This window comes from Mobula birostris, chromosome 30, assembly GCF_030028105.1.
Source record: "Mobula birostris isolate sMobBir1 chromosome 30, sMobBir1.hap1, whole genome shotgun sequence".
Lineage (NCBI taxonomy): Eukaryota > Metazoa > Chordata > Chondrichthyes > Myliobatiformes > Myliobatidae > Mobula > Mobula birostris.
This window is the reverse complement of record NC_092399.1, coordinates 20,698,603-20,714,889: the sequence shown is the minus strand read 5'-3', so window position 1 is coordinate 20,714,889 and position 16,287 is coordinate 20,698,603. Positions and strand designations below refer to the sequence as shown.

The window sequence follows — 16,287 nt, the reverse complement described above, 5'->3', positions numbered from 1 at the left end:
TAGCAGACAGGAAGCAAAGAGTGGGAATAAACGGGATCTTTTCAGAATGGCAGGCGGTGACTAGTGGGGTACCGCAAGGCTCAGTGCTGGGACCCCAGTTGTTTACAATATATATTAATGACTTGGATGAGGGAATTAAATGCAGCATCTCCAAGTTTGCGGATGACACGAAGCTGGGTGGCAGTGTTAGCTGTGAGGAGGATGCTAAGAGGATGCAGGGTGACTTGGATAGGTTGGGTGAGTGGGCAAATTCATGGCAGATGCAATTTAATGTGGATAAATGTGAAGTTATCCACTTTGGTGGCAAAAATAGGAAAACAGATTATTATTTGAATGGTGGCCGATTAGGAAAAGGGGAGGTGCATCGAGAGCTGGGTGTCATTATACACCAGTCGTTGAAAGTGGGCATGCAGGTACAGCAGGCAGTGAAAAAGGCGAATGGTATGCTGGCATTTATAGCGAGAGGATTTGAGTACAGGAGCAGGGAGGTACTACTGCAGTTGTACAAGGCCTTGGTGAGACCACACCTGGAGTATTGTGTGCAGTTTTGGTCCCTTAATCTGAGGAAAGACACCCTTGCCATAGAGGGAGTACAGAGAAGGTTCACCAGATTGATTCCTGGGATGCCAAGACTTTCATATGAAGAAAGACTGGATGAACTGGGCTTGTACTCGTTGGAATTTAGAAGATTGAGGGGGGATCTGATTGAAACGTATAAGATTCTAAAGGGATTGGACAGGCCAGATGCAGGAAGATTGTTCCCGATGTTGGGGAAGTCCAGAACGAGGGGTCACAGTTTGAGGATAGAGGGGAAGCCTTTTAGGACCGAGATTAGGAAAAACTTCTTCACACAGAGAGTGGTGAATCTCTTTCTCACTGAAGCAATATTTTATGCATCTAAATTGAGGTCAAGCTGGCAATCTAAAATGTCAACTGCAGTCTGTCCACCTTAACGATGGTAAAGAACTGTGTCTTGCCGTCAATGCATTCTCCAGCCCCAATTCATATTCATGCTATAGATTTCCTTCACAGCCCTGATGCTCTGTATAAATTTTTAATAATGTTTCTCTTTGGAGCAAATGCAACAGCTAAGGAGGGAGGTGCATTTCTCTTCCCCCTCACCACCAACCCCTCCCTGAAGGCAAAGTGTACTGTTGCTGATGTAAACAACATAACTAACAGTTACTGCATACACTGCAGATACATTTATATATGCTACAGCTGGGCAGAAAGATACAGAATTTGTCTTCCTGTTTCAAATACACACAAATACCATGATTTTCTACAAATAATTATGGTTCTGGTTTCTGTAAGGCACTGCAGGGGCTATATTTACAGAAACCTTATCAGCCAAATATAATAACTTGCAGATTAATATTTGCTGCTGTAAAATTGATTTTCTAACTCAATTGTGAATTCTGGCATATTTTAAATACATTTTTGATTCCTGCAGTGAAACGCCTGAATTCCACTCACTGTCTCCTCACACCCTGTTCCACCTTCCTGTTTCAAAGCAAATTCTGCAAACATTATAGGGAAGAATCTAAGGACAATAAGTAATGAATTTGATATATTAAAATCATAAATGTGATTTCTTTTCAAACTACAATAATGGGCATTTGGAAATTTACAGTAATGTCAATAATTACAACAAGTTTTGTACCCATTCACTTACTTAACTCAAATTGAAGGACTAATTTACAGAGCCTAGCTGTTGTATTTATCGTATCGATTAGTTTCACAGGCTTTGTCACCAGTTGGTTAAGTTTAATTTGTCAGTTGACCCACTAAGCTCAACAGTGAAGACAAGAGTGTCCTGAAGAAGGGTCTCAGCCCAAAAAATTGACCATTTGTTCATTTCCATGGATGCCATCTAACCTACTGAGTTACTCCAGCATTTTGTGTGTGTTTCATTCAGTGAAGAATCATTCAAGAATAAAGCATTAACAGTGTTTGGCTAAAAAAAACTCTCTCCTTTGTTGTTTACCATGGCTTATAACTATTTGTCTGCAGTTCATTATTCACAACAGAAAGAATTTGACGCTTTGGTCTTTTCAATCCTTACAGACCTCCTCTAGAAGGCATTGTTGACCATTAAAATATATTGGAATATTTCATTTGACTGATGTTGGGGGTTTCAAATCGGACAATGATGGATGACAAAATCCTCTGACTAAATCATGGTGGTATTAAATTTATATATAAAAAGAGAACTGAATAAACTTTGTTTAAGGTTTTATAATATGATGGAATGGAAAACATGGGGAAGATCACATTTTGTAAAGAGAATTGCTGAAACATTCTCTGCTCCTTGCATTTAATGCAGAGATGAGAATGATTACTTGTGTAAAGTAAATTGACCGATTGTATCAAAAGGAGGCTTTGAGTTGCTGAAATGTACTTCTCAATCCATTGACAAGCCTGAGATCTGGATTAAATATGCAGATAATTGAAAAGCTATTACATGCTGGGTATAATTATTTTAATAAATTATTATCCACTAGTCTCTGGCCTGAAAATGGAATAATAATCCCACCTGGCCAAGGCCTTGAAAATTTTCTTAAAATGGAGAGTAGATTAATTATGCACATCCTTAAGTTCTAATGAGGTGGATGAAGGGAAAACTTAACAGAGTGTAATAACTTACTTTCTTCTCGGATGTCTGATAAAAAGCAAGAGAGGATATAAATGTGGAAAGAGTCCATTTAAAATCTGCTAATCAGTTGTGCATTCAATGTAGGTTTGTACCCAAGCTGGTGTAATGATTAATTTGAGTTTATCCAAAGAAGCAGATGCCTATTTTTTTCTCATTTTGTTTGTACACCATTATTTTTTTCAACATTTAAACTGTTTGAAAAGTGCCGAGTGCTTCTCATGTTAAGTTGTATATTTTGTACTGAGTTAGCTCTCTGTTTAATATTACAATGAAATTACAGTGAAATTTATATAGATATATACTCCCAACACATTGGGAAGTATAGGTACAAGCTGCCAATCATTTGACCCTCGGTGAAAAATAGGAGGTAAATCCTATCATTGCTAATTTTAGATGATGGAAAAAAACTTGCTCAAAAATGAAACTTGTGGTGCCACTTAAAATGACCAGAAATAAGATTCTTTGTAGTTCTTCTGTTTATTTCTTTTGAACTTATTAATTGAAAATAAATTTAATAACTTTCTAGATATCAATTAACTAGTTTCTGGTGTGAAGGTATTAAAAAAAATGCCTGATCTGCAACCTTAGGACCATTCTGAAATTAAGCCCCAAGCCTCACTAGAAATAGGCCTCTGGCTTAAAGCTAAGATTTACGAAGAAGTCTGGTGTGGCATCAGAATAAAGGGAATAGAATGATGTCAGTGAACATTGGCAATCCTGTGACATTACATCTGCACTTTTCTATAACCTGTTTTGAAATGTTAAAGAAACATTCCCGTTTGTGATGCAGTTCTTCAAGAATCTTGTGCAGAGTACATCATCATGATATCTCTGATGTTGAATTTAAAAGACCCCTAATCTAAGGGCATTTTAACAGAGATTAGAAGACTCCATTTCAATATAACCTTGAAGCCTGTTTCACCACTTGATTCAATTTCAGGGACATCCAACTATCCAGGAACACCAGACCTGAAAATTAATCTTTCTTTCAAGTTGGCAAGATGAATGTAATAAGATCAACTTTTTCCCTTACCTTTCTTCATTCCAAAGTTTAAGCAATCATTTCTTAATTCCTGATCTGGCAGAAATAAATACTTTCTTCTTTTCTCATTCAAGCACAATGCGGAGGGACTTCCATGGATTCTAGTGACGTCATCCTGAGCCCAGGTTTTCCAGGAAATTATCCTAGTAACATGGATTGTGTTTGGAGGATTTCACTTGAAGTTGGATATGGTAAGTTGCGAAAGGTAGAAACTATTCTCACCAGTAGTTATATGCCTTTTTTTTCAGGGAGAAGTACAGTTTTGAGCAAAGTGCCATTTCAACCAACAAGGTTATGGCTTTTCAAACCGGTCCAATGTGAAAACCAAAACTGTACTTTCTGCTACTTTATCTTTATATTTTTGGATAACAGGTAACTTTCTTTCTCTGCAAATAATGGGTTTAAAACAAACAAAAGAAATACAGTGTGATTTTTAAATGAAAACCTTCTGGCAATCAAGCAATTTGTCAAATTTTCAACAGGACAGCTCAATATTCTGCTATCAATGCTGGCAGAAACTGATGCACTCTTCATAGTGCTTGAGGATATTTGTTTAGTAAGATCCTAGCTGTGCATTAGTTAGGGAAGTTATGATATTACTCTGTGAACCATTATATAAATTCTATGAAAATCTGCGCTGTAGCAATTCAAAAACAGTCAATGTAATTGACTTTTTCATGCAACGTATTAGTAATATTAATGCATCGATATATTTAGATGGATTACTGGACATTCTATGGATAAAGATTTGCATTTGTGATTAAGTCCTCTACAAGAGTATAAAATTGTCACAGTCCTTTAGGGAACATGACCCTTTTGTGGAACAGACTCTGTTAAATAAATTTCTTGCTGCTTACATTGAATTCCTGTGAGATTTCAGAGGGCATTTACTTCACATGAAGGCAAAATACTTGATGCTACTGGAAGATTAAATAGAATAATAGAACATTACAGCATAAGGATAGGCTTGGCCAGTCTAGTCAATACCGAACTGTTCTGCCATTTCCAACAAACAGCACCTGGACCACAGTCTTCTAGATCCATCCTATCCATATACTTATCCAAACTGCTCTTAAATGTTGCATTTGAACCCGCATCCACTACTTCTGCTTGCAGCTCCTTCCGCACTTGCATCCGCCACTGTCTGGAAGTTCCCCTTAATTATTTCATCTTTTTTCTCCTTAACCTCTGACCTATAGATCTAGTCTCACCTCAGAAGACAAGCCCTCTAGTCTCTCCTGCCTGAGCACGGCTGTGACATTTTCCCTGATGAGTAATGCCACCCCTCCATCGTTGATACACCTCCTCCTGTCATGTTTGGAACAGCGGCTCCCAGTCCTGCCCCTCTGGCAACCAAGTCACACTGATAGCTACAGTATTATAATTCCACATGCTGATCACTGCTCTGAGATCGAAGAAATAGATGCAACTCAGAAAATTAGCCCCATCATGCTCGACCTTTTGGTTCCACACCGGCTACCGTGACACTCTGGTCCCCATCCTTCAACAGCTCCAGTTTAAATCCCCCAGAGCAACACTAGCAAACCTTGCTGCAAGGTTATTGGTCCCCCTCCAGTTCAAGTGCAAACTGTCCCAATTGGAGAGTGTCCCACCTTCTCTGGAGAAGAGCCCAATGATCCAACAATCTGAACCCCTCACTCCTGCACCATCTCACCAACCACGTGTTAAACTGTATGATCTCCCTACGTCTAGCATAACTAGCATGTGGCATGGAGAGCAGTCCCGATATCACCACCCTGGATGTTCTGTCCTTTCACAATCAGAATTAGGTTTATTGTCACTATCAAATATCGATGAATTTGCTGTTTTCCACCCGAAGTACAGTGCAATATATAAAATAAAGCATAAATTAGAATAAGAAATAAATATACCACAGAAATGTAAATAAGTGGTATAAAAAAGGTCGGCTGGCGGCATAGTGACATCAGCGCCGGACTTCGGAGCGAAGGCTCCCAAGTTCGAATCCAGCCAGCTCCCTTGCACGCTTTCCATCCTTGCTGGGTTGAGCGTCGAGCTAGCAACTCGGCCTCGTAAATATGAGAGCCTGCTAAAAAAATGCCATCATGACGGCGTCCCAATGACTCCACTCGGAGCTAAGTAAATACAAAAAAGAGAGCAAAATTAGTGAGGTGGCATTTATGGATTTATTGATGATTCATAAATTTGATGGTGGAGGGCAATAAAGCTGTCCCTAAAATGTTGAACACGAGATTCTGCAGATGCTGGCAATCCAGAGTAACACCCACACAAGATGCTAGAGGAACTCTGTAGATCAGGCAGCATCTATGGATAGGAATAAACGGTCAATGTTTCGGTCCAAGGCACTTCAGCAGGACTGGAAAGGAAGGGGGAAGGAGCTCAGTCTGGCAGGTGATAGGTGAAATGGGAAGGGTGGGGGATGGAGATGAAGTAAGAATCTGGGAGGTGACAGGTGGAAAAAGTAAAGGGTTGGAGAAGAAGGTATCTGATAGGAGAGGGAAGTGTTTCCATAGGAGAAAAGGAAGGAGGAGGGGCAGGTGAGGAGAAGAGGTAAGAGGGATGCTCAAGTAGGAAATTGAAGAAGAGGGAAGAGGAGGGGGAAAAATTACCAGAAATTGGAGAAATCTGTGTTCAAGCCATCAAGTTGGAGGCTACCTAGGAGTATGAGGTGTTGCTCCTTCACTCTGAGAACAGCCTCACTGTGGCAGAAGAGAAGGCCATGGACTGGACTGACATGTCGGAATGAGAATGGGCTGGAATTAAAATGGTTGATCACTGGGAAACATTGCTTTTTGTGGATGGAGTGAAGGTGCTCGAGAAAACAGTCCCCCAATCTACATCAGGTCTTACCAGTGTAGACGAAGCTATATTAGGAGCACTGGATACAGTTGGCAACCCCATAAAGATTTGCAAGTGAAACGTTACCTGGCCTGGAAGGACTATTTGGAGGCCTAAATGACGGTAAAGGAGGAGATGAATGGATGGTGTAGCACTTATTCTGCTTGCAGGGATAAGTGCCAGGAGACAGATTAGTGGGGAGGGATGATCGAATAAGCGAATGCAGAGGAAATGATCCTTTTCGAAAGCAGAGAGTGAAGGGAAGGTAAAGATGCATTTGGTGGTAGAATCCCATTGAAGAGGATGGAATTTCGGAGAATGATGTGTTGCATACGAAGGTTCATGGGGTGGTAGGTGAGGACAAGAGGAACTCTATCCCTGTTAAATTGGCAGGGTTATGGGATGAGTGCAGACGTTTGGGAAATGGAGGGGATTTGGATGAAGGCAACATCAATAGTAGGGGAAGGGAAACCCCATATTTTGAAGGAGGAGGACTTCTCAGATGTTCTGAAAAGGTAAGCCTCAGATGAGTCAGAGATGAAGGAACTGAGAAGAGGAAATGGCATCTTGATATCGGTAGAAAGATTGTCTCCAGAGATGGAGACAGAGAAAGGAGAGAGACATGTCAGAAATAGACCAGGTGAATTTAGGATTGGTGGAAGTTAGAGGCAAGGTTGATAAAATTGAGGAGCTCAGAAAACCTGCTGAGTTCTTCCAGCATTTTGTACGTGTTGCCCTAAAATGTTCAGTATATGTCTTCAGGCACCTGTATCTTCTCACTGATGGTAGCAATGAGAAGAGAGGTCTGTATAGTAGGGCTCCCTACAGGTGGATTGCGGCATCACCTTTTGAAGATGTCCTTGATGGTGGGGAGGGAAATGCTGGCTGAGTTTACAACCATCTGCGCCTCTCCTGATCCTCTATAGTGGCCTGTTTCTTACCAGATGGCTATTTACCTTTATAACTTAGCACCTAAATCCTTGAACTCACTTTGCAGGGAAAGTGCAAGTAACAGCTGTTATGTAACAATAGAGGGAAATTTCAGGCAGAGTGATTAAAAAATAATTAAAATTATGGACCTTCTGACCTGATATTAAGAATATTATGAAACCCAATAATATATCTTGGGGCTGGTGTTTTTACTTCACCATAGTTAATTGGTGAAGCACAAGTTGATAAATGGTGATGATGTGCATTTGTTAGGTTAACTATGTCTATTGATTATAACAGCTTCTCTTTAAGCTCATATCACCACTGTTTACAGTGTAGACACACACCCAGCTAATTATATAATAGCATGTTCCAATAATGCTCTGATTTCAGAAGAAGACAGTGAGCCACTTGTGGCCATTGCTTTAGTTGATGTATCTCACTCAGTCAGTATACCAGCAATAGAACAAATGCAAAACCAAATCATCAAATAGAGATTGGCTCAAATTTTATTTCTGCTAACTTTGAAACAGGTAATGGCCACTTGTACTAGGGCACAGAATCAACACATTCTTTACCCTCACCCCCAGCTCCAGACAACATGAACAGTTTTGTTGTATATAGTATTCCTACTTTGAAGACCATTTGTCTACAGTGGATGTTGTTCTTATATTTATAGATCATCTTTTATAATACAGAACCTCAAATCACAGCATTTAATGGCTATGTACTCCTACCCAAATAATCAAAATATTTTGATCTAACTGCTTCTTGGAGTATATGTTTTCTTTAATATGCAGCTGGGTGTTTCATAAGTGAATGCCCTGATATCAATTGTTTGTATTATATTACTATATTGGGTGCTCTTGCAAAGTTTCAAATTTTCGATTTCCTAACCCCAATCATATGGCACAGCACTGTCCCAATCAATGATATATACCACACACACATGTTAACTAACCTAATCTATCAATATTGGTTTACTGCCTATTGATTGGAGTGAGATAATTTATAGTTTATTGTTTTGATCTGGATTATTTAGTCCAATTGTACTTAGGTTTCAACAATAATGATTGCATGAAAATTAATTCCACTCATCTTTCCTATTTGGAAAAAAGTAGCACCTTAAATGTGCATTGAATTAACTTAATCAGTACTAATATTACCTCTCACAGACTAATACACTAATTGGTTTGTGGGAATTGTGAGAAAACCAGACGTTAGTGATTCAAGGATGAAATAGTCAAATTCAGAATTTTATTCCATGTTTGATCATTTGTGAGATGATGAACTGGCCACAGTGGATTTTTTTTTCTTAAGTTCTAAGGTTAAATTTCTATCTCTGACCTGATTTATAAGTTAATTTCAACTGTGCATGACACATATAACATATAATCTATTTGTATATACTAATTGCACTTTTTAATAAACTTCATTTTTTCCTCTTTTCATAGAATATAGAATGCCACAACACATTTCAGACCCATCAGCACAGAATGTTGTGCTAATCTTTTAACTTACTTTAAGATCAATCTAACCCTTCCCTCCCTCATAGCTTTTTAGTTCTCTTTCATCCTTGTGCCCAACAGACTCTTAAATGCCCTGTTGTATCTGCCTCTACCACAATCTCTGTATAAGAAAATCACCTCTGACAGCCTACTAGAATTTCATCTAATTACCTTAAAACTATGCCCTCTTGTATTAGCCATTTCTTCCATGGCAAAAAGTCTCTGGCTGTCCACTTAACCTATACGTCTTTTTTATCATATACTCCTCCATCAAATCATCTCTCATCCTTTTTCGCTCCAAACAGAAACGCTCTAACTCACTCAAACTATCCTCATAAGACATGATCTCTAATCCAGGCAGCATCCTGGTAAATCTCCTCTGCACCATCACTATATCTTTCTGACTCGAAAGGGTGGAAGGGCCTTCTCCACGCTGAATTGCTAAATAAATAGATAATGATGGGATCAGAACTGAACACAATGCTCCAAGAGTGATCTCTCCAGAGTTTTATAAAGCTACAACATTACCTCGCAGCTCTTCAACTCAATCATCCAACTAATAACGGCCAACAGATGAAGCACCTTCTTAGCCATCCTATTATCTTGTGCGGTATCTTTGAGTTTTCTATGGATGTGGAACCCAAGATCCCTCTTTGCTTCCACACTGCTAAGAATCCTACCATCAATCCTGTATTCTGCCTTCAAGTTCGACCTTCCAAAGTCTATCACTAGACACTTTTCCGGATTGAACTCCATCTGACATTTCACAGCCCAGCTCTGCGTTCTATCAATAACCCATTGCAATTACGACCCTTTCTTTATTATTCATAATACCGCCAAACCTCGGATCATCTAAAGACATACTAATCCACCTTTCCACTCATGCAAGTTGTTTATAAAAATCAAAAGAGCAAGGGATCCCAGAATAAATCCCTATGAAACTTCACTGGTCACTGACTTCCAGGCAGAATATGCTCCATCTGCTACCACTTTCTGCCTCCTATGGGAAAGCCAGTTCGCAGTCCAAGCAGCCAAGTTTCCCTGAACCCCATGCCTCCAGAGTTTCTGAATGAACCCATCATGAGGAACTTCGTCAAATATCTCACTAAAATCAATCTGCACCACTTCCACTGCTCTACCTTCATCAATTTGTTTTTCACTTCCTCAAACAATTCAATTACACTCATAAAAAACGACATGCTACTCACAAAGTCATGCTCACTATTCCTAATCAGGTTATGCTCTTAGAATCCTCTCCGATAGTTTGCTCACCATTGACCAAAGTCTCACTAGTCACCGCTCACTAAGATTATCCCTATTCCCTAAAGGAATAATATTTATCACCCTCCAATCTTTTGGTATTATTCCTGTGACCAGAGAGGATGAAAAGATCATTGCTAAAGGTGTAAAAATCATTTCTCATGCCTCCTGCAGTAGCCTGGGGTATATCCCATTCGACCCTGTGGACTTATTTATCCTAACCATTAGGAGACGTTGGAGTGTTTATCATTAAGCACTTGGCAAGGTCTAATAAAAAAGAAGTTAGGTTTAAGCGGAGCAGCTATTGTGCGAAAGGCCATTGTCTGAGTGGGCCAGTGTTAGAGTAGGGAGCTCAGGCTTTGGCTCGCAGAAGTTTCAGTGAAGAGAGGAGGAGGCTGTAGGTAGACCTATTTTTGCTTTCTCTAGTATTACACAGTTAGAACAGTGAGGATGCCAGGCAGGATAGTGGATAGAGGAATCCTTTTGCTGGATGTAGGAAGCCAAGGAAAGCTCTTGTGTCCCTAATGACTACGTCTGCAAGAAGTGCATCTAGCTGCAGCTCCTTACAAACCACGTAAAACCATTAGAGCTGGAGCTGGATGAACTCCCGATCATTTGAGAGACTGAGTGGTTGATTGACAGGTGATACAGGGAGGTAGTTACAGGTAAGTTGCAGGATATAAGTAACTGGGTGACCTTCAAGGGAGGGAAGGAGATAGGCAGCCAGTGCAGAGTCCCGCTGTAGCCATTCCACTCAAAAATGGGTATACCACTTTGGATATTTATGCGGGGAGAGACTTAGCAGAGGAAAGCCTTAGCAGTCAAGTCTCTGGCACTGAGTCTGGTTCTACGGCTCAGAAAGGAAAGAGGAAAAAGAAGTGAACTGTGGTGATAGAGGTTCAATATGGACGAGAACAAAATTCCTGGATGGTATATTGCCTCCCAGGTGCCCGGGTCCAGGACATCTCGGGTTGTATCCATAGCATTCTTAAGAGGGAGGGTGAGCAGCCAGAGGTCGTGGTGCACGTCAGTACCAATGGCATAGATAGAGAAGATGACGAGGTCCTGAAAAATAAGTTCAGGGAATTTAGTTTGAAAACATAGAAAAGCACAATACAGGCCCTTCGGCCCACAAAGCTGTGCTGAACATGGCCTTACTTTTGAAATTACCTAGGGTTATCCATAGCCCTCTATTTTTCTAAGCTCCATGTACCTATCCAGGAGTCTCTTAAAAGATCCTATCATATTCACCTCCACCACCCTCGCCGGCAGCCCATTCCACACACTCACCACTCTCTGCGTAAAAAAAACTTAACCCTGACATCTCCTCTGTACCTACTTCCAAGCACCTTAAAACTGTGCCCTCTCATCTTAGCCATTTCAGCCCTGGGAAAGCCTCCGACTATCCACACAATCATTATCTTATACACCTCTATCAGGTCACCTCTCATCCTCTGTCGCTCCAAGGAGAAAAGTCCGAGTTCACTCAGCCTATTCTCCCCAATCCAGGCAACATCCTTGTAAATCTCCTCTGCACCCTTTCTATGGTTTCCACATCCTTCCTGTAGTGAGGCAACCAGAACTGAGCACAGTACTCCAAGTAGGGTCTGCAACATTACCTCTCGGCTCCTAAACTCAGTCCCACGATTGATGAAGGTTAATGCACCGTAGCCTTCTTAACCACAAAGAAATTGAGGCCCTGCTTAAGAATAAGAAGGAGGTACATAGCAGGCATAGGCAGGAAGGAACAAATGAGGTACTTGAAGAGTATAAGAAATTGAAGAGAACACTTCCGAAAGAAAATCAGGACCGCTAAAAGAAGGTATGGGGTTGCTTTCCAACAGACAAGGTAAAGGGGAATCTCAAGGGCTTCTACAGATATATTAAGAGAAAAAGGATAGCAAGAGTCAGAACTGGTCCTCTGGAAGATCAGAGTGATCATTTACACATGGAGCTGGAAGGATATCTCAAATGGATTTTCTGACCTTGTATTTGCTGAGGAGATCGACACAGAGAATATAGAATTGAGGCAAAGAAGCAGTGAGGTTATGGGTCGTTTGCAGATTACAGAGGAGGAGGCATTTGTTTTTTTGAGGCACATCAGGATGGATAAGTGCCCAGGGCCTGACTAGGTGTTCCTTGAATGATAAGACTGTAAGATAAGATTATAAGATATAGGAGCAGAATTAGGCCATTTGGCCCATCATGTCTGCTCCATCATTTCGTCATGGCTGATCCAATTTTCCCCTCAGTCCCAATGTCCTGCCTTCTCCCCATATCACTTCATGCCCTGACAATTCAAGAACCTATCAACCTCTGCCTTAAATATGCATAAAGACTTGGACTCCACAGGTGCCTGTGGCAAAGAATTCCACAGATTCACCTCTCTCTGGCTGAAGAAATTCCTCCTGATCTCCATTCTAAAAGGACACTCCTCTATTTTGAGGCAGAGTCCTTTGCTCTTAGATTCTCTCACCACAGGACCTTGTGGTAGGCTAGTGTAGAAATTGCAGGGGGCCAGCTGAGATATTTAAAACATCCTTAGCAATGTATGAAGTTCTGGAGGAGTGGAGAATAGCTAGGTTGTTCCATTGTTTAAGAAAAGCTTTATAAATAAGCTGAGAAATTATAGGCCAGTGAGCCTGACATCAGTTATGGTAAATACAGATCCATAGTTCCTTGAAAGTGGTGTTACAAGTAGATAGGATCATAAAGAGAGCTTTTGGCACATTGACCTTCATAAATCAAAATATCAAATATATGTTGAAGTATATAAAATATTTGTGACTCCTAATTTGGAGTATTGTGCGTAGTTCTGGTCACCATCCCGGAGGAAAGATATCAATAAGATTGAGAGAATGCAGAAAAAATTAACAAAGATGCTGTCAGGACTTGAGGATCTGAGTTATCGGGAAATATTGAATAGGTTTTGACTTTATTCCCTCGAATGTAGATAATTAAGGGGAGATTTGATTGTGGTATACAAGATCAAGAGGGGTACAGATAAGGTAAATGCAAGCAGGCTTTTTTCTAGACTAGAACTAGAGGTCATGGGTTGAGGGTGAAAGGTTAAATGGGTAAGGAGAACATGAGAGGGAACTTCTTCGCTCAGAGGGTGGTGACAGTATGGAATGGACTGCCAGAAAAAGTTGTGGTTTAGGGTTTGATTTCAAATTTTAAGAGAGATTTGAATTGGTACCTAGATGGGAGGGGTATGGAGGGCTATGATCTGGGCTCAGGATAATGGAACTAGGTAGGTTAATAGTTTGGTGTGGACTAGATCGGCCGAAGGGCCTGTTAATATGTTGTTCTATGACTTGTTACGTACCCTGAAACTGGGTTGCCAAACCAGCAGAAATGGATCACTCAGTTGGAGTCTGGATTACTAGAACTAAGAAAGTTTTATTAAGGAAACAAGCAACACAGTAATCGAAAGGATAATAAATGCAACAGTTCAGCAATGGTAAACACACATGTGCACAGAATTAAGATAACAGCATCAATCAAGCTCTATCGTTGTCTAGGGGTAAATGACCAATTTCAAAGTGACACAAAGTTCAGTCCAATTTAGTTCAGTTCGCAGTAATCGTTGCCATGGCGATGGACAACGTGGGGGGAGGGAGAGAGAGAACGAGAACGACTGATCATTCAGAACGGCTTCTACTCACAGACCGGCGATATTGCTCACAAGCAGCTTTCGGGCGGGTCCTTTGTGATGTCACCTGAGGTCACCGACTGTGACCCCTCCTCCAGATGCGGTCGATCCTCTGCAGTGAACCCGGCACCCAAGCGAGGGTAGACACACACCAGGTTCCCACTGATCGTACCTTTCCACCCTGTGCGTTTAAGGCCGATCCCCCGATCAGCCGCCCAAGAGCTTCTCACCGACTTGTGAGAGGCGCACCGCTTCCAGGGTCTCGTTACCTCGGGTGTCGTGTGTCTGCTGCCTTAGCGAACCTGTCCCTTTTTATCCCCCTGCTGGGGTATCGCCTGTCCATCACTTCAAACAGTTCAGGGTTCAAAGGGGAGCCGCTCCAGACAGCACTCTCTCCCGTCCCTTCATTACACATCTCCAGATCACCTGTCCATCACTTCAAACAGTTCAGGGTTCAAAGGGGGAGCCGCTCTAGACAGCTCTCTCTCCCATCCCTTCATTACACATCTCCAGATGCTGCTTCATTGTTCCTTATCTCTCCTTCCCCTGAGGACAGGTGGCAGACCAACTGCTGATGCCACTGATGCTAACCCAGGCCAGCAAACATCTTAATTTATGTGTATTCTCATCACAGACTCTATGACTATATTCTGATGTTTTACAAATACTCCAGAATCTCCCGTTTCTTATTGTCAACATGTTTTAGCATATCAGCTTGTTTTATGCTATCTGAACAGTGATCACTATCCCTCTCACTGGTGAATGCTCATTAAGGATCTCCACTACCTCCTCAATCTCCATGAGTATATTTCCTCAACTATCACTGTTTAGTCCTATCCTCACTTGACTCATCCTTCTATTCTTCATGTACATGTAGAATGTCTTAGCCTTTTCCATAATCCAACTCACCAAGACATTCTCATGTTCCATTCTATCTCTCCTAAGACCATTCGTAAACTCCTTCCAGGCTACCTGGTAACTCTCTAGAGCCCTGTCTGATCTTGATTTCCTAAATGTTAAATATGCTTCTTTCTTCCTCTTTACTAGATGTTCCGCATTTGTTCTCAACTATGGATGACAAAACACGTGGAACCATTCTTTCCCTGCCTCAAAGAATCAAACCTATCCAAGCAGCCCACATGATTGCTCCCCAAACAAGCTCGACAATTCCATTGTGCTTTTCCCTGAGTACAATCGTTCCCAATTTACAAAGTGTACATTCACATGTCCCAACTTCATAATTCACTTGCTTATTCTTATAGCGTTCTTCATCCAATCGTATGTAGTCTCTTCTGCCTCTACTATATCAACACAGCTGAAACATTAATTGAATGCTTAGTGCTGCCTTTTTGATGGGTCCATTAAACCTAACTCCCATCCCATCCCTGTGGATATAAACATCTTTAAAGCATCGATAATATATAAACAGAAATATTTTCTAGTTTATTCTTCAATATTCTCACCACAGCCAGCAACATTAACATAAACTAATTGCTTGTTTGCCTTATTTATTACTTGTAGAATGTTGCTGTAGAAGTTCACTCCCCTCTTCAGATTTGTTGAGCTTTGATGAATAGACATAGTTTCACGTCCTGCATATTTCTGCAGATAACTGCTTGCAAATATTTAAGTCTCAGGGCAAATCTCACTTTGGTTGTACTTGGTTTAATTACTCTCAGATCCAACAGCTTAATGTCCAAGAAAAAAAGATCACTGATGGACTAATAGGGGGACAATCACTATAGTGTCATGGCCCTGACAGAACAGTGGCAGGCATCCAAATCTCAGCACTCCAGCTCCCCAGATTATGCTTAGCTGATGCTGTACCTTTAATACCCAGACTGCCAATTATTTCCTGCCACATTCCTTCATGGAAAGACTGTATTTAATGGCCTTGTGCTGAGAACTCAGTGCTCAATCATAGGAGTTCTGTTTCTTACTACGATTTATGATTTTACCTTTGGATTTCATTTGTGTTCACTTATTTATTTTGACTCTGAGTTAATTCTATATCTTACTCTGCACTTGGGTTTATCGCCAACCATAGCTCTCTCATTACGCTATAGCATAGGGTATAGCTCTTTTTATAGTGAGATAATGTATGGGGAATAAAAAACTAGCTGGCTGGTTGATGTGATTGATTTGACTCTGGAATTCCCCCTCTTAATTCCAGACTCACTGTGAGGATAGATTTTCTTTTTAATTAAAATTTAGTTACCGGAGCAAGGCTTAGGCTGCTTGTTTGGTTTCCGTGATGAAGTGATGATTGTTACATTTTACATGAAATGAGAAAAAGAACATAAAGTCATTAACAGTACAGCAAACAGTTATCAAAGAGTGGCCAAGTGGGAGTATAGCAAAGAGAATCGCAAAGCTAATGCAGTACAGAATCTAAAAA

General features: G+C 40.8%; 1 protein-coding gene across 1 annotated transcript in view; it reads left to right on the top strand.

Moving 5' to 3' along the window:
• csmd2 (CUB and Sushi multiple domains 2) overlaps nucleotides 1-16,287 on the top strand; it is a 689,393-nt gene that overhangs the window by 476,777 nt on the left and 196,329 nt on the right. The window contains exon 35 of the mRNA XM_072247323.1: nucleotides 3,773-3,889. Within this exon, the coding sequence (XP_072103424.1) occupies nucleotides 3,773-3,889 (117 nt within the window). The remainder of the gene's footprint in view (nucleotides 1-3,772; nucleotides 3,890-16,287) is intronic.